Genomic DNA, 25,328 nt, shown 5'->3' on the forward strand with positions numbered 1-25,328 from the left:
GGAGGAGCTCAAACAAGGAGAGGCCCAGGGAGGCCGAAGCACCTTGCCCCTGTGATCGGACTGCTGATACCAGCAAGGTGTTTAATTCCACCCAAAGGGAAAACCATGACAGGCCATCCATAATTGCTACTCACTTTGGGCAGAACTGTGCTCAGACAAATCCTTGAGCTGCAGGCTTAGAGAAAAGCAGAATAAAGCAGCCGGAAAAGCACTGGGATCAGCATTAAGGCAGGGAAGCTTTTATTAGTGCCTGTCCTCTCCTCCAAGCAAAGCTGCCAGCTGGCCCACAGACCATCACTTGTTCACCATCCATCAAGGAAATAAAGCAGCCCATCCCAGAAATGATGCAGGGATGGCTGTTAGCAATGACCCAGCCTCTTTAAAGCACAGGAAATGCATTACATCTCAAAAACCATCAGTGACTCACACACAGACTCCTGAAAATATCAAAGGGGAACAGAGCAAGAAATGACAGACACCTTTGTGATGCATTTCCCAACCCAAACCAACACTCCTTGAAAAGCCATGACTGGCACAGAATGCTGGCATCTTCTCTCCTTTAGGGAAAGGTCCCCTGCATCCACACATTAATGCACTGCTGAGGATAACGTTACTCTGAGTGCCTAGAAGCTGGCAAAATTACTGAACTCAGTATCTCCCAAAATCCCCAATAAAAGAACATCAGAAGGTTAGGATCCTATTAAATTCAATCCTATTTTTGCTACTTACCATGTCAATGTTTTTGACACAATCATAGATTAACAGTGTTTTCTATGCTGCCAATATTACTTCTTTCCTTTTATTTTTTCCTTTTCTTACTATTCTTAGCAGCACTGTGGTACACTGATGCATCCTCCGCACTCGTCCTTTTAATTCCTACATCCTCCCTCCCTCCATCTTACTTCTGCACAAATATTTAAGTACAAGGCTGGTTATGCTCACGGCTGCTAAAAGAAAGGTCGGCAGTTCAAACGCACCAGCTGCTCCCAGGGGGAGAGGTGTGACAGTCTGCTTCTGTAAAGATTACAGCCTTGGAAACCCTATGGGGCAATTCTACTCTGTCCCATAGCATCATAATGGGTTTATGCCAGGGCCCATGAGAGGCAGTGGACACTAGACTCGGAGGTGGTAAGGGGGTCAGAGACGGTTTCTCTGGAGGACTGGGAGTCGAGCTGGGTCAGATGGATGAGAGGAAGGCGTGAATGGTCCTCTCAGAGAGGCAGCCCATGGAAAGGTCCTGTGGGAAGAATGTCGGCATGTCAGTGACCTGAGAAGCAAACAGCTGGGCTGGAGAGCAACAGGGGTATGTCAGGGCTGGAGGTGAGGGCCACACCATACAAACCCGTGGGCTATGACTTTTTTCTTCTATCCAGACAGCAAAGGGAAGCCTGTGAGTGGACTTTAAGCCGGGGGATAACAAGATCAGATGTATGTTTAGAAATGATCTCTTCTTGTCTACTCAACCTCTCTTAAAAAATGCACTCAGCTTAGTGTTCCTTTCAGCCTGCAACCTTCATCATGTGTGTTTATTCTGGTCTTCCTGCCTGTCTCCTGCAAGTCTTTAACCTGACCTTACCAGTTCTTACCACTTCCCTTTCCTAATGTGTGCTAGCTAGTCCCCACAGATGGTGCCATCTCTTCTCTCCCTCCTCGCACGCTCATGATCACCCATTCCCCACTGGAGACATTTGGCTTATCTCTCTTTCCCTGATCCTGGGCCGGTGGTGGCTACTCTGACCCACAGAAGGTGGTGGAAGTGGTGTTTCAGGACTCCCAAGCTCAGTCCTTAAGAGGCCCGGCAGCTTCCACTTCTCTCCTCTTGGAGCACTCACCCTCCACACAGCTACCATGCTGTGAGAAGCCCTCATCATGTGGAAAAGGCCTGTGGAGGAAAACAGAGGTGCTAGAGTGGGCAGCCCCAGCTGAGCTCTCACTGCAGCCAGCCCTGCAGAGAACCAGCCATATGGGCCCAGTCAACCCACAGAATCATGAGAAATAACATAATAGTTGTTGTCTTTTTTTTTTTTTTTTTAAGTCACTGAGAGTGGAGTAGTTTGTTATACAGATAACTGTCACACTGTGTATGACTGGCTTAAATATTTTTCTCTTAGGTATTTTTCCATACTGTGCTCATGTGGGTATACAATGTTTACCAGTTCCTTCAGAAAGGAAGTCTTACCTCTCAATGAAGCAGCCTCTACAGACTCCATGATGGAGTGTGGTGGATGTGGTCAATAGGAATATGGTGAGAAGAGGCAAGAGGAAGATCTTCAAGTAGATCTCAAGGGGAGATGTGAAAGGAACGGAGTTCTGTGACCATCAATTGGACCACGGTGAGGGAGGGGTGTTATCCCTGAGGGTCTGGTCCCTGGCGACATTTGTCAGGGAGATTCTGGTATACCTTTGCTCCTTGAGGTTCAGTTATATATAAAACACTTGGTAACTCTTCATTAACCAAAACATTAGAATCATTAAACATTTGTTGTAGTTTACGGTCTTATACATAAGCCATAAAAATCATCTCTTATAGACTCATTATAGGCCCACAAGTGGCACAAATGGTTTGCAATCAGATACTAACCTAAAGCTTGGCAGTTTGAACCCACCCAGCAGCACTGTGGAGAAAGGTCTGGTGATCTGCTTCCATAAAGATCACAGCCAAGAAAACCCTATGAAGCAGTTCTTCTTGGTGACACATGGGGTTGCCATGAGTTGGAATCGATTTGATAGCTAAGGGTTTTGTTTTTTGGTACAGACTCACTATTAAAGAGATTCCACCATATATATAACTTATTCTTGATTTTAAATGAAAAAAACTGAATTGGAAACTATGGAAAAACAGTATTGCTATTTCTTTTGAAATTGTCATACCATCTTACTCTAAGCAGAAATCATCATCATGCCTATAAACACACAACTACCATTTTGAATGTTAACTCTTTGTCAACCACCACACAAAACCTACTATGTACATTCAAAGAGTTACCTTTCCAACCTTGGTGAAGCTGGCATGTCCCCCATTTTGCAAAGGAAGAATCTGAGACTCAAAGGTAACAGAGATAGTAAATATCATAGGTAAGACACACACTTTGACTTGTCCCAGCCTAATCCGTTGCCCTTAAGCAGTCAATGTCCCCAGGAATACCTCCAGGAAACAGATGACCCAAAGCCTAGGCATGCAAGCCCTGTGCTTCACCTCCTTACTCTGGGACCACTCACTCTTACCTTAGACATCATTTCTCAAAGCTTGGCTGTCTGATCTAATTTAAAGAGCAGAATAGTGGCAGTAAGCCAGAAAGTGATATTCTTCTAGAGACAGCCCCAATGATTCAAGTGAAATGTGACCACCAGCAGCAAACACAGAGAGAGAATGAGAAGTCAATACAAGAAACTGAAATCACCAGCCTTCTGGAAATAGTGCAGGACAAACATGTCAAGTGGTCGAGGGGAATCACTGCATGACCATTCAGGGCAGTGGCTGATGGTAGCACGTTTGTTTCTGAGTCAGGAAGGCTTGCCTCCCTGCTCCGAGTGGGGTCAAAGACAGCAATCACCATTGGAAAATAATTGTCTTTTGTATTAAGCTGGCTATTGCATCTCATGGAGTTCCTGAATGGTGCGAATGGTTAATGTGCTCAGCTGCTAACCAAAAAGTTAGAGGTTTGAGTCCACCCAGAGACAACTCAGAAGAAAGGCTTAGTAATCTATATTTGAATAATCAGCCACTGAAAACCCTACGGAGCACAGTTGTATTCTGACGCACGTGGGGTTGCCATGAGTTAGAGCTGACTGGACAGCAACTGGTTTATCACATTTTAGACCTTACTGGAAGGAGATATTGTAGATTCGCTTATTAGGCCTGATGGTTTAAAAAGACTTTCATGGCTTCTAGAAATCTACTTTGCCTGGATTTCTGTCTTTGAGGGGTCTGGTCTCCATTTCAGACTGCCTTGCTTGGCTGATTAATACCTTATTCTGTGGCCTCAGGAGAAGGACTATTAGAACATTCCCTCATCTACGTTTTTTTTCTGTCAGGCACACAACATGCATTGCAAGCTTCCACACGCAGCCAGAAAAGAAAGTCCTCACCCACTCAGCTGTCTTCGCTGCAGAACTCTCCCAATGCACAGGAGGATGTATCAACCGAGGGACTAGGTCCAAAGAGTGGGCTCCAGCAGGGCAACCCAGGGACCAGCAACTGCCCCTGCCACTGACCACACTGGCTGACATTCAGTGAGTGTGCCCTGCCTCATGTAAGAACGCCTCCAGTGCCCATGTGCATGGAAATACTGCCAGGTGCCTACAGCACCCAACCCTGCAGATGTAGCCAACTCAGGCAGCACACCAGGTGGGGTGAGCCTGCATTCAGGGTGGGATCTGTCCCACTGCTTCCCAAAGGCCTGGGCACTTAGAAAACCCCACAGGGAGCAATGGTCCCAGTTCATGGACAACTCATCCAGCATGTCAGGATGCTAAACATATGCACATACGAAATTGCTTTTCCTCTTGTCCACTCTGCTTACCTGTTATAGAGAAGAATATCTGGTTTCCAAATCTGGCCATCTGGGAAACGGACAGTCTTCACGCCCGGGTACTCTGACATATTCCATCGCAGATAGTGATCTGTCCAAGACTGACACACAGACAACAGTGTTAGTGGCACTTTGCTTGCTTGCCTGCTAATATTTCCCGTAAGAAATTACTAGGTAAATTCAAGCCAAAAAGGGCTCCAGACATTTATTTACATAATTGGGTTGCGATCTACAAAATATAAGGAAAATGGAAGTAATAATCCTTCTGAAATGACTGTGAAAACCGTAATAATCACACTGACATCTCTGCTGTAACCATGGCCACACTCAGATGGTAGCATCAGAGATCATTCTGGCCATGGAGTGCCCCAAGGCTTCCACTTCTGCAGCTTGATGGGTTACTTCAAGCCAAATGAATGACTGTTTTTGCTTTCAAAGTTTTCCATTATAAGGAAACTTAAAAAAAATAAATAAGTCCACTTACTTCCACTGGAATGAGAAACAGACGGGAGAGATGCAGAATATTTACCCCCACGAAACAGCAATATGCAGCAGCCTGGTAACTGCTCAATCGCTGCTATGGAAAAGGTTTCAGATTTGCATTCTTATTTTGTTGCAGGAATAGTGTTTCTGACACCAAAACTTAACAATGCAACTACCTGGCCTCAGTGGTTAACACTGAATCAGGGCATGTGGGTGTGGGTGAGGACTCCATTAGCATCGTTAAACCTCAGACACGGATGCATCTCCTCGAGACAGGCTCTCCCAGAGCAAGGACCACACTCACCAGCCTTTCCCTGGCTGCAGATCTGCAGAGGCAGCTTGGGTGGGATCACACCCTCCACTGGGTATTACTGGGACTGCCCAGTTTGGGCCTCAGGGCTGAGAGGTTTGGACTTAACAGCCCCTACAAGTAAGTGTGAATGTCCCTGGGTGATGCAGTTAAAGCACTTGGCTGCTAAGCAAAAGGTTGGCTGTATGAGTCTACCCAGAGGTGTCTGGGAAGAAAGGCATGGTGATCTACTTCCAAAAAGTGAGCCATTGAAAACCCCACCGAGCACAATTCTACTCTGACAGACATGGGGCTACCATGAGTCAGAATGGGCTGGACAGCAACTGGTTACTGGTTATAAATAAAACCCCCCAAAAACTAAACCCACTGCTGTCAAGTCGATTCTGACTCATAGCGATCCTAGAGGACACAGCAGAACTGCCCCCTAGGGATTGCAAGGAGCAGCTGGTGGATTCAAACTGCAGACCTTTTGGTTAGTAGCCTGAGTTCTTAACCACTGCGCCACCAGGGCTCCGGTTATAAGTAAGCACACCATAATCAGGCCAGACTCAAGGATAGACCCCCATCCTGTCTCCATCCCCGGGGTTCATCTGTGCTCTGGAACTAAGCATTTCTCAGCTTTGGAAAGGCATGTGACTCAATGCCCCCAGCTGGGCCCAGAGCAGCTCCCAACACAAACACAGCATTATTCTGCAGCAAAGCATGCATCTGTGCACTAAGCCAGAGAGACGCATGCCTCCACCTCACATCAATTTCTGTTTTGCTTACATCAAATGAGTTTGAGACAAAGGAAAAAAACAACACTGAGGGGGGCAGAAAAAAAGAAAACAACAAACTTTAATATTCAGAGCTGTTTAGATTTAAGAATTGCAGATTCAGGATTGTGGACCTAGAACTATTGAGACTGGCAACAAAGGGTCAAAGGGCACTTCCTAGGAATCCAACAGTTCTCTGAGGAGGTCAGAAAAGCATACCTGAAAGGCGGACCCATTCAGAGAAGATCTGACACTGGACGAAAGCGCTATCCAGGTGATTAAGTGTTAATGAATAATGTGGGGAACTGTCATTGGGCATCTAGAATTGAGACCTGCCCCACTGCCAAGGTCTCTAATTAGATGTGTGGGATCAGGGGAAGGAAGGGGAATGGATGGCAGCCCCGAGGGAGGACCAGTCTGCCTCAAAGTATGTTTGCAAGGAATGCCTGGGACCTGCCAGACTGTGTTTGCTTCAGCCTGTTCCCTCTCTGCATCATTTGCTAGTCTTCCCCTTCTCGTCTCTCCCTAGTTCTGGGTGGTAAGCCTTTTCATGCCCAGCTTCCACACTTTCTTGAGCATGATCTTCTATCACCCTGGGATGCCTCTCTGAATTTGGAAGCTAATCACAGAGCCTGTCAGTCTCGCCATGACTACCATGCCAACTGGGGCTTCGGGCTTCTAAGAACTGCCCATGAAGGTGGGTGTGGCAGGCAGAAGCCACCTCCCTCTGCCTGCTGAGATGACAGGGAAAACAGAGAGTGAAGGCAGCAGCCTGGCAGTGCTTGGTCACAGCCATGTGGTGCTTCCCCGGCAATGCCACATCTCCTCCTTTTCCACGACTCATGCTCACACCCAGCTGCGGGGGCCACGGGTGCATACATCCTGATGGCTGGCACCACAGCTGTTCTACTTACCCCCAAAGATGTACTGAAATCCTAACCCCTGGTATCTGTGAAAATGGCCTTGTTTTAAAATAGGGACTTTGCGGATGTGATTAGGTTATGGACCTTGAGGTGAAAGGATCATCCCAGGTGGGCCAAATGTACTTACAAGGGACCTTACAAGTGGAAGAGAGAAGCAGAAGACGAGTCAGAGGCAAACGTGCCTACAGAACAAAAGGCACAGAGAAAAGTACTATTGCTGGCTGTGTGGATTGAATTGTGTGCCCCAGAAAGTCCTAAGCCCTGATACCTGTCAACATGACCTTGTTTAGAAATACAGTCTGTGAAGATGTTATCAGTTAACATGAGGTCACAGCTGAACAGGATGGGTCCTCATCCACCCTCAGTGGTGCCCTTATAAAGGAGGAGGAAAGACCCAGAGAGACAGAAGAGCCATGTGAAGATGAATCTATAAGCCAAGGAACGCCTACCAGAAGCCAAAAGAGACAAGAAAGGGTCTTCCCCCAGAGCCTTCAGAGAGCACTGATCGGTGGACACACCGATTCGGACGTCTGGCCTCCAGAGCTGTGAGCCAATAGGTATCTGCTGTTTGATGCCACCCACTTTGTGGTATTTCCTTATAGCAGCCCTAGGAGACTGATGCATTAAGCTGGGTACATATCCCCATGTTCCTCACAGTCCAGGGACTTCAGTATTGGTATTACTCCTATTTACAAGAGGAGGTGAGGCACAGAGAAGCTAGGTGTTTTTAGTCCATCACTGGGTCAGGACTCAGATTTTGCATTATCTGACTTCAAGGAGAATGACCTCTCTGCTCTGCCAGAGCTGGTTCTTCCAACCTAACATCTCAGCGCTTGTGGCCCACATGCTCACGCCACTCCCCCAACTCCAAATCACACTGGGTGCTGCCCCACCCTCAGTGCAGGAATGGGGAGTTGCAGACAGCTGGGGATCAGACAGACCCGGCTCTCACCCCAGCTCTGGGAGAGACAAGCCGAAGGAGCTGGCGTGGGCCAATCACCTCTCTAAGCCAGTTTCTTCACATGTCCCCTACCTCAAAGGGCAACGTGGTGAGGACTAAATGAGGTCATGTGTGAAACAGCAAGTAAAACAAACATGGCCCCGGGAAGCATGCAATAAATGAAGACTTTGTATCAAAGAAGGATCCTCTATTTTACAAAAACCTGCAGGCCATGGGAGCTGCAACAGCTGACGTACAACCACAGGGAAGAAAAGGGTGCTGGTGGTATGAACCTTGGCACTGCTACACGGGCTGCATGCCCTGGGCCTTGGGTCAGAGCCCTCTGATCCAGGGATCTCATCTAACACCCTCTCACAGGGTTCTGTGAAGGTTTCCTAAGAATAAATGTGGAAAATTATCTATACACTCGAGTTCTAGAAAGACGTTGAATGTCCTCTCAAAGGACTCACTTCCCTATCAGCTCATAGGCCCCTTGGGGCTGAGGCACTGGGCAGAACCTCTGTGCAGACAGCACCCAACGTGTTTTCCACATATCAGGCATCTGAGCATATTTAGGAATTAACATTGAGGCACTTAGAAACGTCCATGCTTCCAGATGGCCACATTTAGGAGAGTTTGTGCCTTTCCTTCTCTCTCTTTCATTTCTGTGTGATTCCTTCTCATTCAATCTTCAAGAGTGGCATGTGTGGAGCTGTCAGGGACACCAAGGGAGGAAGGGGCCATTGATCTGGAATGCACCATGGAAATCTCGATTCTTCCGTAGGTCTGAGACCTGGGCCCCATCAGAGCCTGCCTTGAGCCCACAGGAATTCTTCCTTAAATGCACACACACACACACACACACACACACACACACACACAGATGGAAGAATTTATAGTGACAGAAAAATACAGAAAGTGAGACAGACTGAAAGAGAGACGAAGAGAGAAGAAAGAGGAATGTAAATGTTTCTTTGCTTTTAAAAAATGTATTTTTTGAACTCACAGGAGGTAATTGGGCCTCCTTCTTCCCTCTGCCTCCAAAAATGTGCTCCCTCAGTAAAACATAATGATTGAAACATCATCATTATTCACGGGAGTCTATTGTGGCCCTACACAAGCCACTGGTTTATCTATGAGCATAATGTGTGGCATTTCTGCATCAGAGACAAAGTAATAAAGAATGCAGGAATTAAAAAGATAAATATTAAAAAAAAGTGTGGTTTAGAATCTAATAGTCTATGATGTTGAGTGTTATTTGTTCCATTATTAGAATTAAAAAAAAAAAGTTGCAGTCAAGTTGACTCCAACTCATGGCAACTCTATATATGTTAGAGTAGAACTGTGCTCCATAGGGTATTCAGTGGCTGATTTTTTGGAGGCCTTTCTTCCAAGGCACCTCTGGGTGGACTCCAGCTTCCAAACCTTCAGTTAGCAGCTGACTGCATTAACTGTTTACACCAGCCAAGGCATCCATAAATAGAGAATAAATATAAGAAGGCTGGGAAATTGTCTTAGCTATCTAGTGCTGCTGTAACAGAAATACCACAAGTGGATGGCTTTAACAAACAGAGACTTACTCTTTCACAATCTAGTAGGCTAGAAGTCTTAATTCAGGGTGCCAGCTCCAGGGGATGGCTTTCTCTCTGTCAGTTCTGGAGGAAGGTCCTTGTCATCAATCTTCCCCTGGACTAGGAGCTTCTCAGCACAGGAAACTCTGGTCCAAAGGACACGCTCCGCTCTCGGCATTACTTTCTTTGTGGTATAGGTACCCCCCAACCTGTCTTTCCGCTTGCTTCTCTCTTTTATATCTCAAAAGAGATCGACTTAAAACACAACCTAATCTCGTAGATTGAGTAATGCCTCATTAACATAACTGCCTCTAATCCTGCCTCATTAACATCATAGTGATCAGATTTACAAAACATAGGAAAATCACATCAAATGACAAAATGGTGGACAATCACACAATACTGAGAATCATGGCCTAGCCAAGTTGACAGATATTTTAGGGGTGCAAAATTCAGTCCATAACAGAAATCTAATGTCAGAAGAATGGCCAAAATCCCCAAAAAAAAGAAGATAGATGTTTCTAAAGAAAATGTGAGTGTCTGGATAACTCAAACATCTCTTCAGAAACTGAAATGGTTTTTGTTATTGCTTCTTATAGATTCAGTCAGAATATGTCTGACAGACCTCCCCATACCATAAACCCAATCTAAAGAGAAAACTAACTGCTTCCTCCTAGGAATGTGAAGAGGTAAACAGATCAGCAACTTTCTACTCCTCTAGGTCATCTACAAAGTCAAGGGAAGTGAGAAAAAGGAAAACAAAATCAACCAACTGTAGATCAAAGAGAATTTTAAATTCTTTTTTTTTCACTTTTTTGTCTTTTCTGCTCTTAATGCACAGGAAATCTATCCTGTGCAGTGAATTAACCTCAAGGCTTAAACTCTGACCCTGAAAAAAGGGATGATGTGTATTCACAGGTTTTCAGAACAGAAATTCATCAGCAGAGAACTCTCTGTAAGAGAAAAAACAATTGCTGAGAGCAATTTTCTTGGCTATCAAGCCCCTGTCCACATTTCTGTTCCCCCTCAGAATTATGGCCCTGTTAGCCTTCAACACTGGGCTTTGTCTTGTTGTGTCCATTATTCAGGGTGGGGTCAGGCCAGCTGGTCATGAACTGCCACACAGAAAGCACCGGTGAGTGAGACAGTTGGTTTATCAATGGCTGGGCAGCTCTCCAGGCCTGTCCCGGGCAACATTTGGTTGGCCAAGGTGCAAAGATTTTGATTAGATAACATTTTGTTGTTGTTATTGTTATCATTATAAAAATATAGATAACACAACATTTGCCAATTGTCTTAGTCATCTAGTGCTGCTATAACACAAATACCACAAGTGGGTGGCTTTAACAAAGAGAAATTTATTCTCTCACAATCTAGTAGGCTAAAAGTCAAAATTCAGGCTGTCAGCTCCAGGGGAAGGCTTTCTGTCTCTGTTGGCTCTGGAGGAAGGTTTTTGTCATTGATCTTTCCCTGCTCTAGGAGTTTCTCAGCGCAGGGACCCCAGACCAAAGGACACACTCTACTCCTGGCACTTATTTTCTTGGTGGTATGAAGTCCCCGTCTCTCTGTTTGCTTCTCTCTTTTATACCTCAAAAGAGATTGACTTAAGACACAACCTAATTGTGGATTGAGACCTGCCTCATTAACATAACTGCAGCTAATCCAATCTCATTAACATCCTAGATAGAAGTAGGATTTACAACACACAGGAAAATCACATAAGGTGACAAAATCGCAGACAATGACACAATCCTGGGAAGCATGGCCTAGCCAAGTTGACAGATATTTTGGGGGGACAAAATTCAATCCATGACATAAATTTAACATTGTTCACATGTACAATTCAGTGACATCAATGATATCAATCATGTTGTGCGACCATCACCCTAACTTTTAAACTCTGTTTCAAACCCAAGATTCTTGTGATCCCTTAAAATTTCAGTTGGGAGATAGTGTTAACAATTATATGAGCTACAAGTGCCACCTCCCAGATAAATGTGTGACCAAGCTTGACAAGAGCACCATGCTAGACACCAAAAGCAGAGATTTCACCCACCTGTGACCTCTACCAGCCACACCAACAGTCTGCCTCCAACACATTTCCAGTTGAGTAACTTGGTCTTGCTATTTTAACTTTTTTTTTCTTAATGTGTTAACAACACAGCCTGATTGTGAATGGCTCAAAAGTTAGGACTATACTCTTTTTGATCCCATTACGTGGCCTAGTTCCATGCCTTCCACATAGTAAACCAAAACCAAACCCGTTGCTGTCGAGTCGATTCCGACTCATAGCAACCCTACAGGATAAAGAACTGCCCCATAGAGTTTCCAAGGAGCGCCTGGTGGAGACAAACTGCTGCCCTTTGGGTTAGCAGACATAACTCTTAACCAGTATGCCACCATGGTAAATACTGTCAAATATGTTGCTGAGGACGAACCACTTACAGGGGGCTAGGGAATCTGGGCACCAGGGAGACAGACCTGTCCATGACACACATTTCTCTCTCTGTAGGAAAAATATCAACAACACCTCTGAACCTTTGAGGGCATGGAAAATGTCCAGTTTTAAGTAAAAAGGTAAGCATTCCCATCATCCCCAGATTCCCCAGACTTGTACCTTACACTAAAGTGTTCCAGCGTTATTTGGGAGTTGGCTTTATTTTGTATCATATTATCTTAGCCCCTCCTAGATTCACCGTGAGTTTTTGTTTGGTTCACACATTCTACAAATGGTTTTTCAATGTCTGCCAGAGGTGAAGTGGTGGTCTAGGCACTGGACTACGGTGAGGAGCAAATCAAACCAGAGCCCTGCTCCCAGTACATATCTCCCAGTTGGGAGAAATACGATTTCTCAAGTGCCATCTTGACTCGTTTTGAGTTCCTGTCTAAAAATTATCAATTCCCCTTCATAAGCACTTTGCTAAGCCCACACCTCAACTAATTCCTTTATCAGGTGCCAACACTCCTCAGCTGTATCACAGATACCCAACTGCCAGAGGCCCCCAGATGCCTAACACCTAGGGATGACCCTTTCTTCCTTGGACCTGTAGAATTATTCAAAATACCCAATCACTAGGAATCCCATGCAACCTAGCTAACCCCACCTCACTTGCCATATATAACCCACCTCCTAGTGTTCCAGTGTGCTGTTAGCCTGTCCCCATGTGGCCCTGCATGGAAGCCTTCTCTTGTTTGGAACTGTAAGTAATGAGTCTGCCTTTTATCTCTCCAAGTGTCTTTGTACTGTGTCCTACCATCCCAACAACCTGTAATCATACCCAATGTCTTATCCCACCTGTCTGTCAGTTTGTTATACTGTGGTGGCCTGCATGTTGCTGTGATGTTGAAAGCTATGCCACCAGTATTTCAAATATCAGCAGGGTCATCCATGACGGGCAGGCTTCAGCTGAGTTTTCAGACTAAGCCAGGCTAGGAAGAAAGGCCTGGCAATCTACTTCTGAAAATAAGCCAGGGAAAATCCTATGGATCACAATAGAACGTTGTCTGATCTCTTGTTTTGGACAGGTCATCAATCCCTGGAGGAGGACATTGCGTTTGATGAAGCGGAGGGCCAGCGAGGGCGAGGGAGACCATCAGTGAGATGGATTGGCACAACAGCTGCAATGATGGACTTGAACATGCTGCCATTTGTGAGGAGGGTGCAGGACCAGGCAGCGTTTCATTCTGCTGTACATAAGGTCACCATGAGTTGGAGTCAATTCAATGTCAGAAAACAACAATATCTTATAAAATGAGGTAGGGGAGAGCTAAGTCAACGAGCCAAGAGACAATAAAAGTCAAGTTTGTCAGATCGTGATAATAGTTTTGGGAGGAAAAAAAAATGAAGCAGGATAAGGAGAATTGAGTGGACCAGGGCAGGAAGGGAGGGTTTGGAAAAGTACATGCAGGGTCAGGGAAGATCTCACTGAAGAGGTGATACTTAGGAAGAGATCAGTAAGACGTGAGAGAGCAGATCAGGTGGTTTTTGGAGGAAGTGCTGTCCAGGCAGTGGGAGCAGCAGGGAAAGACTCATGGTTGTACAATGAGTGCAGAACCTCAAGGAGGACAGTGAGCACACCAGGAGAGGGCAGGAGGGGAGGAAGAGGAGTCAGGGGCAGGCAGGGAACTGAGGCCACTTCACAGACTTCAGCTCTGACACTGAGGAGGAAGGTGACCGGGCCATCACTTTATTCTGCTAGGCTCATTCTAAGGAACACTGATGGTGCAGTGGTTAAGTGTAAGCTCGGCTGCTAATCGAAAAGTTGGCTGTTTGAACACATCAGCTGCTCCACAAGAAAAATATGTGGCAGTCTGCTTCCATAAAGACTACAGCCTTGGAAACCCTATGTCACAGTTCTACTCTGTCCTACAGAGTCGCTATGAGTCAGAATCGACTGAACAGCAACAGGAAAGGCTCATGCTGGCTGTCATGTTGAGAGTGGACATCGTCCTGGGAGGCAAGGGCAGAAGTGGAAGACTGGTTAGAAGGCTCCTGCAGAGAGACGAGAGATTGAACTGGTTTAGACAAGGATGAAAGCAGTGGAGGTGATATGATGTGGTTCCGTCCTGGTAGAGGTACATATCTGAAGGTAGAACTGCCAAAATTTGCTGAAGGATCAGATGCAGGGTATGAAAGATGAGAATTAACGGGGACTCTGGTTTCTGGTGTGAGCAAATGGATCAATGGGAGTTGCCATTTACCCAGATGGAGTAGACTGTGGAGGTGCAAGTGTGAAAGGGTTAGGAGTTGTTGGGACACAGTGGGCTTCAGAGCCTATTAGACAAGCACATGGAGACACCAGGAAGGCAGTAGGGCTGGAGAGGTAAGTTTGGTGTTGTTATCATTTATATGGTGGCTTAAGGCAGCATATAGTCTCCTCCAACTCAGAGGGCTGGAAAGAGACGAGGAAGAGATAGTAGAGGGGACTTAGTAGTGGCCGGTGAGCTAGGAAGGAAACCTAATGGGGGACTTATTCCAAACATTAAGTGAAGACAGGGTTTCAAAGAAGAACAGTCAGGTCTATCCAATGTTTCCGAGAGTTGAATGAGACAGGGGAAAACTTAGTCACTGGAAAAAGCAGAACAATGGTGGCCCCTGACTGGGGGCAGGTGTTAGAGTTGGGCAGGTATTGGCTGGTAAGGGACATGAGGAATCATCCTGGGGTGATGGAGAAGTTCTGCTTCCTGAGGGGGTTGGGTTGCAGAGCTGAAGGAACTCCTGGAAATTCTCTGAAGGGTACACTTAAGACTTGTGTATTGTATCGTATGTACATTTTACCTCAAAATTAAAAAAAATAAATACACAAATATGAACTCTAGTCAAAGATCTGTATGCCAAAGTGTTTGGGTGAAGTGCCCCAATGTCCACTATCTTCTTCGAACACCATTAAAAACAAAACAAAAAAGAGAGAAAGACGGATAGATGGGCAGATACATGAGAAAGCAAGTGTAGTCAAATGCTAATTACAGAATCTAGGAGGAAGTATGTGGGAATTCACTGTAAAATGCTTTCTACTTTTTAGTATATTTCAAATTTTTATCAAAAATTTGGGGAGAGAAATGATTCATCAATAACTTGGAAGTTATTGGTTTGCACACTCAAAGCTGTGTTGGTGGAGTGGTGGGAACAAAAGCCAGATTAAGTGTGAGTTTAACTGAGAATGTGAGGAGAAAGAATGGCGACAGCGAGGTGACACTGCCTTGGAGCAACCTGCTATAAAGGTGAGGAGGATGCCAAGGAGTAGGAAAGCAGGGAGGGTCAAGCGGATACAGTACAGCATGTCCTCGAGAACCACCCCAGAGAGATGCTGATGGTGTAGGAGCAGTGGGGGACAACTGTTAAAGCAAGGCTCTCAGCAGGCACGGACGGATGGGACAGCTAGGACCTTGTGCACAGGAGGAGGTCTGTCAGCCTCAGAGGGGAGGACAGATCATCCATCAGTGACAAAAAGAGGAGAGCTAGAGTGGGTGGGCACAGATGCTGGGAGGAGGACACATGGAGATGGGATACACCACTGAAGAATGTTCCTTTAACTTCCTACAGGGGAAACTCTCCAAGGTTTCTACCTTATCCACTACAGGTTCTTCAAATGGCCTTCAGTTCTTCACACAACAGATGGTTTTAAGTGAATTGTTTTCAATCCTTCTTCCATCTGTAATCTCACTAATACTGACCTGCTCAAGAACTACCTGGGAATATCCTTTGCATCCACTTTTACTTACCCACCCCCTACCCCCTACTTTACAAAGAAAGGCATATCTCCTTTACCCCAAATATTGGCACTGCCCTCAAAACCAAGGCAGGGTCAATTCTAAGTATTGGGGTCTGTGTGAATCATGCTAATGATTAGGTGAAAAGTACCTTTATGGGTCAGGTGGGTTTTAATTCTTTTAATTCTCTGCTTTCAACAAAAATAGAGAAATCAGGTTGTCAGCTGATACATCTTGATGAAAACACCATCATTTCTGGCATATAGCCTGGATGAAGTTCAAAGAATTCAATAACAATCCTATAACAAAATGCCTTTAATTACTAACTACACATTTTATGACATCTATTTAAAAATTATGAAACTGATGATGAAACCTGTATTATTCTTTCATTTCTATTAATAAAAAATAGTAATCTATAGATATTGTTATTGTTGTTAGCTGCCATCAATTTGGTCTCCGTCTTATGGCGACCCCATGCACAATGGGATTGGACCATTGTGACCTTTATGGTTTTTACTGGCTGATTTTCTTCCTAGTCTGTCATAGACTGGAAGCTCTGCTGAAACCTGTTCAATGTCATAGGAACATGCAAGCCTCCATTGACAGACAAGTAATGGCTGCACTTAAGGTGCATTGGTTGTGAATTGAACCCAGGTCTCCTGAATGGAAGAAGAGAAGTCTACCACTGAACCACAACAGCCCTCAAAATCTATGGATGTTGTTGTCTGCCATCCAGTCAATTCTGACTCGTAGAAATCCCCATGTAACAGAGTAGAACTGCCCCATAGGGTTTTCTAGCCCATAATCTTTATGGGAGCAGATGCCAGGTCTTTTCTGCTCTAGCAACACTGGGTGGGTCTCAACTGCCTATCTTTCAGTTAGCAGCCAAGTGCTTAACCACTGCACCCCCAGGGCTCCTTTAATATATGAATACATAAATTAATATAAAACAAAGCCCTGTCCTTTGCACAAATAGATGAATTTCTAATAAAAACTATTTTATGTTTAATAATGTCTTATCAAAAGTTTTTAATTTGTATGTTTATAGTGAAAAATTTATACTTTATGTTGCCTTGATGAATTATGTACTAATAATAATTGTAACTGTCAGTTCAGTAGAAAAAAAAAGTAACACTTATGGTCTAAAGGAATAATTTGTATGTAAATATTTGCATTTGAGAGAACCAAGGCAGACTGATTAATAAAATACTTTCAAACATAAAACTGTATTATGTTAGGATAAAATTCTACACAGAAAGCAGAATAGAAACATAAGTACAAAGAGGAAAAGGAACTATGTAAAATATCTAACAGTTAGAGAAGGGCTTGTTCATATATTTTTAAATGAATAAAATGGATATTAAATTATTATGATATTTGAATTCCACTTAAAATAGAGATTAACAGTTTTGTTTTTAAATGTCAATATTTACAATTTGCTGGAAGTTATTTCACTTGAAATTAATTAAATTTAGGTTAGAATTTTATATATCAAATTAAAAATCTGTGAAGGGAACATAAACCAACCAAACCCATTTCTGTCAATTCAATTCCAACTCATAGTGACCCTACAGAACAGAGTAGAACTGCCCATAGGGTTTTCAAGGAGCAGCTGGTGGATTCGAACTGCTGACCTTTTGGTTAACAGCCAAATGCTTAACCACTGTGGTACAAGGGCTCCAAATGGAACATAGCCTTTCAAAATTCTCGTAGAAGTTAGTAGAGCAGAAAGTATGAAGACTTCTGGCTTAGGCAAGGTGCATCTGATTCTCATGAGCACCTCATGGAGGTCACAGGGGAAAGGACAAGTGCTTGGAGGCCTGGGGATCTGGACAGGGCAGGGTATCTAATGCAGCCCTGCATCTCATTACATGTTGTCTTAGTCACCTAGTGCTGCTGTAACACACACACTGCAAGTGAGTGGCTTTAAAAAATAGGAATTTACTGTCTCACAGTTCAGAGTTCAAGTTCAGGGTGTGGTTCTAGGGGCAGGGCTTTCCTTGTTAGCAGCCTGAGGAGTTCCTAGGAGTTCCTTATCGTTCCTTGGCCTTCTTTGGTGTCTGTCTTCCCCCTGAGTCTTTGCCTGTGTCTCTGTGTCTATGCAGCTGTTTTTATAACCCAGAAGGGATTAGATTGAGGACCCACCCTACTGTGCATAACCTCATTAACATAACAACAGAAAAACCATACTTCCAAACAGGAATACATCCACAGGTATAGGGGCCAGATGTCCAATACATGTTTTGTGAGGGACACAATTCAATCCACAACACTTGGGTCACATGAAGTGTTATTTTTGAAATTTCCCCAAATCACCCTGTAGTAAATAAAATACAACATGTGCCCAGCACTGCAGAATGCAGTGTGATGCATCCAAAAGCAGGACATCAGGGTGACAGCAGAGTCAGGGTGACAGTTCTGGCTTTTCTAGGGGACCTCTGATCTTGCTGCAAACCCAGTACAGGCATCTCAGGAGCCAGAACAGGAAGATGGGGGTATGGACTGCCAGTGACTTAACTTACCATTTGTAGCCAAATGTTGGTGGTTAAAACTTGGTTCTTCTCATCCTAAAAAAAAAAAAAAAGAAAAGAAAAAAAGCATAAATAGGGTTTGTATGGTGTTACAGACTGAATTATGTGCCCCCCCACCCCCCACCCCCCGCCAAACATGTGCTGTAATTCCTAACTTCTATGCCTGTGGTTATAATCCCATTTGGGATTGGGTTGTCTTTGTTATGTTAATGAGGCAGGATTAGTGTAGAGTGTATTGTGAGTCAATCTCTTTTGAGATATAAAAGAGATTAAACAAGCTAGCAGAGCAGAGACGGGGGAAGGCGGATGCCAAGGAACATGGAGATGTCCAAGGACCCGGGAAATAAGATGAAGAAACAAGGACTTTCCCCCAGAGCCGACAGAGGGAGAAAGCCTTCCCTAGAGCCGGTACCCTGAATGTAGACTTCTAGCCTCCTAACTATGACAAGATAAATTTCTGTTTGTTAAAGCCAACCATTTGTGGCATTTCTGTTACAGCATCACTAGATAACTAAGACATATGGTTTACAAAAGAAAGAATGATACAGTTATTCATTTAAGAATACACCAGGCACTTCCAAATATATTTCAAGTAGCATTTCCTAGAGTTATGCTTTTTATTTGTTCTGAAAGTAATACACATTTATCATAGAACATTTACAAAATACAGAAAAGTATAACAGAAGACAGAAAAGAGTAAAGAAGAAACTTAAAATCCCACAACTCCACTACCTACAGATCATGCCTGCTAATGTTTTAGCATATTTCTCTTCATACATTTTTTACAACTTACATACTTAAAAAAAAAACATAAAATTGAGTGCATAATCAAAGTTTTTAAAAGTCAGACTTATTACCTGTTACCAGACTTATTCACATTTAAACAATAAAAATGCTCTCTCTTCCATTCTCCCTGCAGGAGGCATGGACCTGGGCTGAGCCTAGAGGCCAGGAGCTGATGGTGCTGGGCAGGGCCACATCTGCATGGTTCCCCAGGTTTGCGTCTGCTCTTCCCTCATCCTCTGTCCACCAGGCAGCATTCCAAGCACTGGACACACAGCATCCTGCAAGGTTAATGCTGTCCAAGGGAGTAAGCTAGTGGTCAGGAGGGTGAAGTAAATGTCCAAGGGCAGAGCGCCATGGAACTGAGAACCTGGGATTCAAACTGGATCTTTCTGACTCCAGAGACCACTTTCCCCCCTCTCCTAACTGTACATCTAGTAAGGGATCCAGCAGGGCACCAAGTCTATGCTCTAACCAGGAGCTCAGGGTCCTATATCACTGTGGCTTTGCCCAGGCACAGGGCATCTGAAAAAGCTTCTAGTCAAAATCTGTCTGTCCAGCTGGAATGCAACCAACACTCACTCCATCACAGCTGGCCAAGCCCAATGTGGCCCAGCAAAGCTAGCGTGCCAGGCGACAAATGAGAAAGTCCCATGCAGTGGTCCTATGAACGCTGAGGTTCAGTATTTAATACTCAATCACAACCTAAAGGACTCTGTGAACGAGAAAAGGCTTCCCTCTCCCAGAGAAAGCGTTTATCAATGCCTCCGTGGTAATGTGCCTGATGTGAGAACAGGAGCTACTTCAGCAGGAGCCAGTAGGCTCAGCTCAATGAAGGGCAGTCACCAGGAACGACCCAGAGGAGGTGGAGGCAAGAGCTTGGCATCTCCAGCAGCGTGGTCAAAGGGCAGTGGATGCAAATGAGAAAGAAAAGCTGTTGCTCATTAAAACAAAAACGTGTTTCCCGAGTAAGGAGGTGACAGTGACTCTTTGATGTATCAACGATCTTCCCCTAGCCACTCACACCTGGACACCTTTGAGGGATGAGGTTGGGGAGTGAATCCCACAGAAAGGATAGGGCTGCCAGGGGAGGGGAGTGGGGGCGGGGATGAGATGATGCCCCAGAGGGTTCCAGGCCATGGGCTGCGTCCAGAAGAAGTTGCCAACTCACTGATGGGAAAAAATACATCCCATTTTCCAAAATGAAACATGCCAGGATTTTTTAACGGAAAAAGTTTCTGGGCTAACATTTCTCTGTACTCTGTACTGAGCAAATGATCCATGGCAGAGCCACAGATTTAAGCTGCACAAGTACTCTCGTCTCAGCTCATTCCCTACTGTTACCAGAAAGCACTGCTCCACTCTTACAGGACATATATCTGTTGCCTCAGCTGATTAAGGAGCTGTTGTCTTTAATGGACTTAAAATTAGCAAGGGCTCCATTTAGGTGCCTTTCCTTCTTTTAATTGCCATTTGTGTCTTCCTCCACTGAGGGGAAGGCTTCTGTGGTTTGGTATCTCAATTACTACCAACCTAATTAAAAGGCTTTCTTCTTTCCAACATTCTAACTCAAACCTCATTAGAGGGAAACTGAATTTCTGCGCTGTGTGGCCGCATGGGACTGAATACGGCATTTCAAACTGTAATCAACTCAGAGAAGCAGCCAGCCAGCCCCCAGGAGTGCCCAGCGGCCATGGGGGACCATCTGCAGAGAGGCCCACCAGGGCAGCACAGCTGATAAACAGCCTCCTCCAGAGGAGCAGCTTCTAGAACCTGTAAAGCAACTACAGTGTCTGCACTGGAATCCCCAGATGGTGCCAATGGTTAATGTGCTTGACTGATAACTAAAAGGTTGAGGGTTCGAGTCCTCCCAGAGGCACATCGGAACAAAAGCCTGGCAATCTGCTTCCTAAAAGTCACAACTACTGAAAAGCCTATGGAGCACAGTTCTACTGTGCCACACATGGGGTCCCCATGAGCCAGGGTCTACTCAAAGGCGACTGATATCTGCATTCCTGGTCAGTCCCCTTCCTCCCCTCCCCAACCCAGAACCACTCACCAGTTTGGTGTCTCTTCTGTCAATCTGCACCGTGATGAGAATCTCCCATCTGCTACCCACCATCCATGTGCAGTGTCCCCCCACCCACCCAACACACACACCATCTGGCCTCCTCAGTACCCCATAGATGGGGCTTGTGGGTCACCAGTACAGTCAGATCACCTTCCTATTTCTGACACTTCGATGGCTCCTCATTGCACAAAGAATTCAGTCAATAGTCCTTAATGCAGTACACAGAGTCCTTTCTACAGCAAACTAGTCCAGCCATGTCTCCATTCATTCATTTTTCATTCATCGAACAAATATTATTCATGCAGGAAGTGGCATGCAGGGGGTCACTCCCACTGCCCAGAATCTACTTATTAAACATACTCCAGCTCCTCACCCTGGGAGGGAAACTGCCTTCTCTGTCACTACTGACACTAAGTAGCCTCTAAATACCCACAACCCTCCTGGGCAGCCCTTGAACGTGTTTAAAATCGTGACTCAGAGGATGAAGCTGAACTCAATAGGCACTTCATTCACAAGCTCAAATGCACACTGGTCCAAACACTGTGGCTTTTGGGGCGGGCAGGGGGGGAATGGTCATGAAATTTCCAAACCTCTAGCTGGCCAAAGGGTCACGGAATAAACAATTAGGAAGGACCCCTGAAGAACAACATTCCACAGGTGCCCTCGCTGGGGATCAGCAAACAGCACGCCACAGGAAAATAGGTTTCAGTGATTCCAGGTAATCCAGCCACCCATCATAAATGCCTCGACTCAAGAGAGCTGGACAGTGCGGAGGAGCAGCCTCCAAGCCAACAAGATCCAGCCTCAGCTCCCTAGTCATCAGGCACTTCCGCTTCTGTGGGCTTTGACTTCCTCATCAAGGAAATGGGCAGGATGGCAGCTGCCCAACCACTTCCTCAAGTTGCTGGGACAGGGCAGAATCATACAAGCCGTGAAATGTCCCTCAGTGCTGGTGGCTATCGATGTGCGGCTGCTTGCTTGTACATGTGCACACAACACTCACACATGCACACACTCATACATGCACACATGCACTCATTTGTGCACACTCACACACACACATGCATACTGTTTCACACATGCACATTCACACACACATTTGCACACTCACATGGGCACACATTCACACATGCATGGGCACATGCATACACTCACACACATGTGTACACACACACACATACACATTCACACATGCAAAGCTCTCCCACATGGCCAACACTGCTTTCTGCCTCTGGGATAAAACAAGATTCATGGCCCCTCATAGAATCACAGTGGCCCTTGCTAAACACCCAAATTCCACCTGATCCAACTGCCCCCATTTGACAGAAAAGGAAGTTCCAGAGGAGGCCTTTTTTTTAATCTGAGCACTTTAGTTAAGAGTATAATTTAAGCAATGAAGCGTTTTCAAATCCATTTTTCAGACCTATTTATTTACTCTGGAGGACAACTGCACTGTTGGCATGCGATGTGCTATCTTGCATTTCTACAGCAACGATTCTTTTAAAAGGAAGTTACAGGGCAACATTATTCAGCATTATTTTACAGAGCTTTAATCACTCTCCCTTTGCTTTTGAGTGGAAGCTGAGAAAAATAAACAGATAACAATAGATCTTGTCATGGACTGAATTGTGTCCCCAAAAAATATGTCAGAACTTCCAGGCAACATGGCGCTATAGTCAGAATCACCACACCATCCCTCCACAGCAAAGATCCAAAAAACTAAGCCAGAGTCACACGTCAGTCCTGAAACCCTAAGCATCAAATGAAGAGATAAAGAACTCAGACAGGCACCTAATGGAATAAGAAACTGACCAAGAACAGAGAGCAAGGAGAGATACACGCAGAGGTCCCGTATCAGCTACTGCAGCACAGATCCGCCATCTTGGACTCCTATCAGAGATCGGTGAACAGGGGGTACGAGAAAGCAGATTCACAGAGCTTCCAGCAGAAGACAGAAAAGCCAGTAACCCACGATATATGCTTTCCCATCCCCCACCCTTCTTCACCGCCACTCAGCATCCTCTACTTCCTGAGGCCACAATGTCTTGGCCAAGTAGCACCGGCTTCACCCTGGTGTCACTTGGATTCCACCCACCCGCACTGGCTGGCTCCCTGAGTGCCATCTGTTGGCTACTGGTGTTGCTTTTTTTTGCTTCATTACATTTCTTCCTTACCTCTCACCATCTCCCCCTCCTTTCTCTCAAAACCTGGCTCCGTGTGCCATCTTTGCTTCTTCCTGGGGGACTGTGAGGCACTGCTCGACTGTGGAACTGCTTCCCTGCCCGTGCTGCCGTGCTGGTGGGACCCCCGGGGCTTTTTGTTTGTTCCAATTTGCTCTGTTTTGATTTGTTTGTTTGATTTATTTTCCTTTTCTCAGCTTGGGAGCCTCCTCTGTCCTGGCAGTACCATGAGACTTGGGAGATACTCCCTTACTCTGTGCAGATAAACAGTGACATCCCTGGAGACATTTCTTTTTTCTTGTTTCTTTTTTTGTTTTTTCGGTTTTTTTCTTTGTTTTGCTTTCTTCTCTTTCTTTTTCCCTTTTTTGTCTTTGTTCATTTCCAGTTTCTCGATTTATTCATTTTTTTACTTTTTCTTTTTTTTTCTTTTCATTTTCTCCATTTCTCAGTCTCTCATGTCTCCACTCAAATAGCAAGCTCCCTTAGCGCTGTTTTTGTTTGTGTGTATGTTCTTGGCTCCTGTTCCTCTCTCCTCTCTCTCTTCTTTCCTATACCCATATTAGCTCCACACATCACAATCTCCCCCCTCCTTCCTGCCTATCTGTACTGAGTGCTGAACATCACACCCCCAAGCAGCAGAAGCATGGCCTACAGGAACCTGCCCTGCACTGATTACCGGCCTGCCCTGTCGGCCCTAGTACGTGACACAAACAACCCATCCCAGCAATGCCCCTTCATCAGGAACTGTTCTGCTGCACCATACCTGAGTGACTAACCCTGCCCACTGGAGAAGGAAGTGAAAAGTATCCTGTCCACAGACAAGGAAACAACAAAGAAATCACAGACCACCTGCTCTGACATAACCAAATAAAACAAAAAAGCAGGACAAAGTAAAAAAACCTACAATCAATAAACGAAGAAAATAACTATTGAATGTCCCAAAGACAGCAGACAATATCAAAACATTTACAAAAACAGGATAGGATGGTTCCAGTAGGCATCCAAAGCAAAACACCAGATGACTTTCCAGTAAAAGAAAATACACTAGAATTACCTGATAGGGAATTCAAATCTATAATATTCAGAATTACCCAAGAGTTGAAGCAAAAAGCAAAGAAAACTGAGGAAAAAATAGACAAATTCCTGGAAAAGGCAGACAAATTCATGGAAAATGCAGACAAAAAAAAAAATGGAAGAATTCAAGGAAACAATACAGACGCAAAATGCTAAAATACATTCACAACTAGAAATCATACAAAAACAATAATCAGAAATCCAAAGGATAAACAATTTCAGAAATGTACAGTATCATAGAGTGGCTGAGGAGCAGGTTTGAAATGATTCAAGACAGGATCAGAGAAATTAAAGACAAACACTTGGATACAACTCTGTTGGAGGAAAAATCAGGAAAAAAAAATGAACAAAAATGGAGAAACCCTGAGAATTATGTGCGATAATCAAAACCAAAAATCTTCGAGAGATCACCAGAAGAGGAGGAGAAAACAGAGAACACAGAGAGGATCATTGAAGAACTGCTGGCAGAAAACCTCCCCAATACCATCAAAGATGAAAAGCTGACCATCCAAGAAGCTCAACAAACTCCATATAGAATAGACCCCAAAAGAAAATCACCAAGGCATACCATAATCACACTTGCTAAAACCAAAGACAAATAAAGAATCCTGAGAGCAGCTCAAGAAAAACAAAAAGTCACATACAGAGGAGAAACAATAAGAATGACCTCAGATTATTCAGCAGAAACCATGCAGGCAAGAAGGCAATGGGATGACAGATATAAAAAGTTGAAATAAAAAATTGCCAGCCAAGAATAATACATCCTACAAAACTCCTGTTCAAATATGATGGTGAAATTAGGTCGTTTCCAGGTAAACAGAAATTGAGGGACTAGGAAAAAACCAAACCAAACTTACAAGAATTTTTTTTTTTTTAATATTTTATTGTACTTCAGGTGAAGGCTTACAGAACAGATAGTTTCTCATGTAACAGTAACACACATGCTGTTTTATGACATTGGT

At 44.6% G+C, this 25,328-nt stretch overlaps 1 protein-coding gene across 1 annotated transcript in view; it reads right to left on the reverse strand.

Moving 5' to 3' along the window:
• LOC101347897 (neuronal acetylcholine receptor subunit alpha-7) overlaps positions 1-25,328 on the reverse strand; it is a 249,285-nt gene that overhangs the window by 119,209 nt on the left and 104,748 nt on the right. Inside the window, exons 3-4 of the mRNA XM_004372630.2 lie at positions 18,250-18,294; positions 4,524-4,633 (exon numbers count right to left, since the gene is read on the reverse strand). Of these exons, the coding sequence (XP_004372687.1) occupies positions 4,524-4,633; positions 18,250-18,294 (155 nt within the window). The remainder of the gene's footprint in view (positions 1-4,523; positions 4,634-18,249; positions 18,295-25,328) is intronic.

The sequence above is a fragment of the Trichechus manatus genome, unplaced genomic scaffold (genome assembly GCF_000243295.1).
Source record: "Trichechus manatus latirostris isolate Lorelei unplaced genomic scaffold, TriManLat1.0 scaffold00019, whole genome shotgun sequence".
Lineage (NCBI taxonomy): Eukaryota > Metazoa > Chordata > Mammalia > Sirenia > Trichechidae > Trichechus > Trichechus manatus.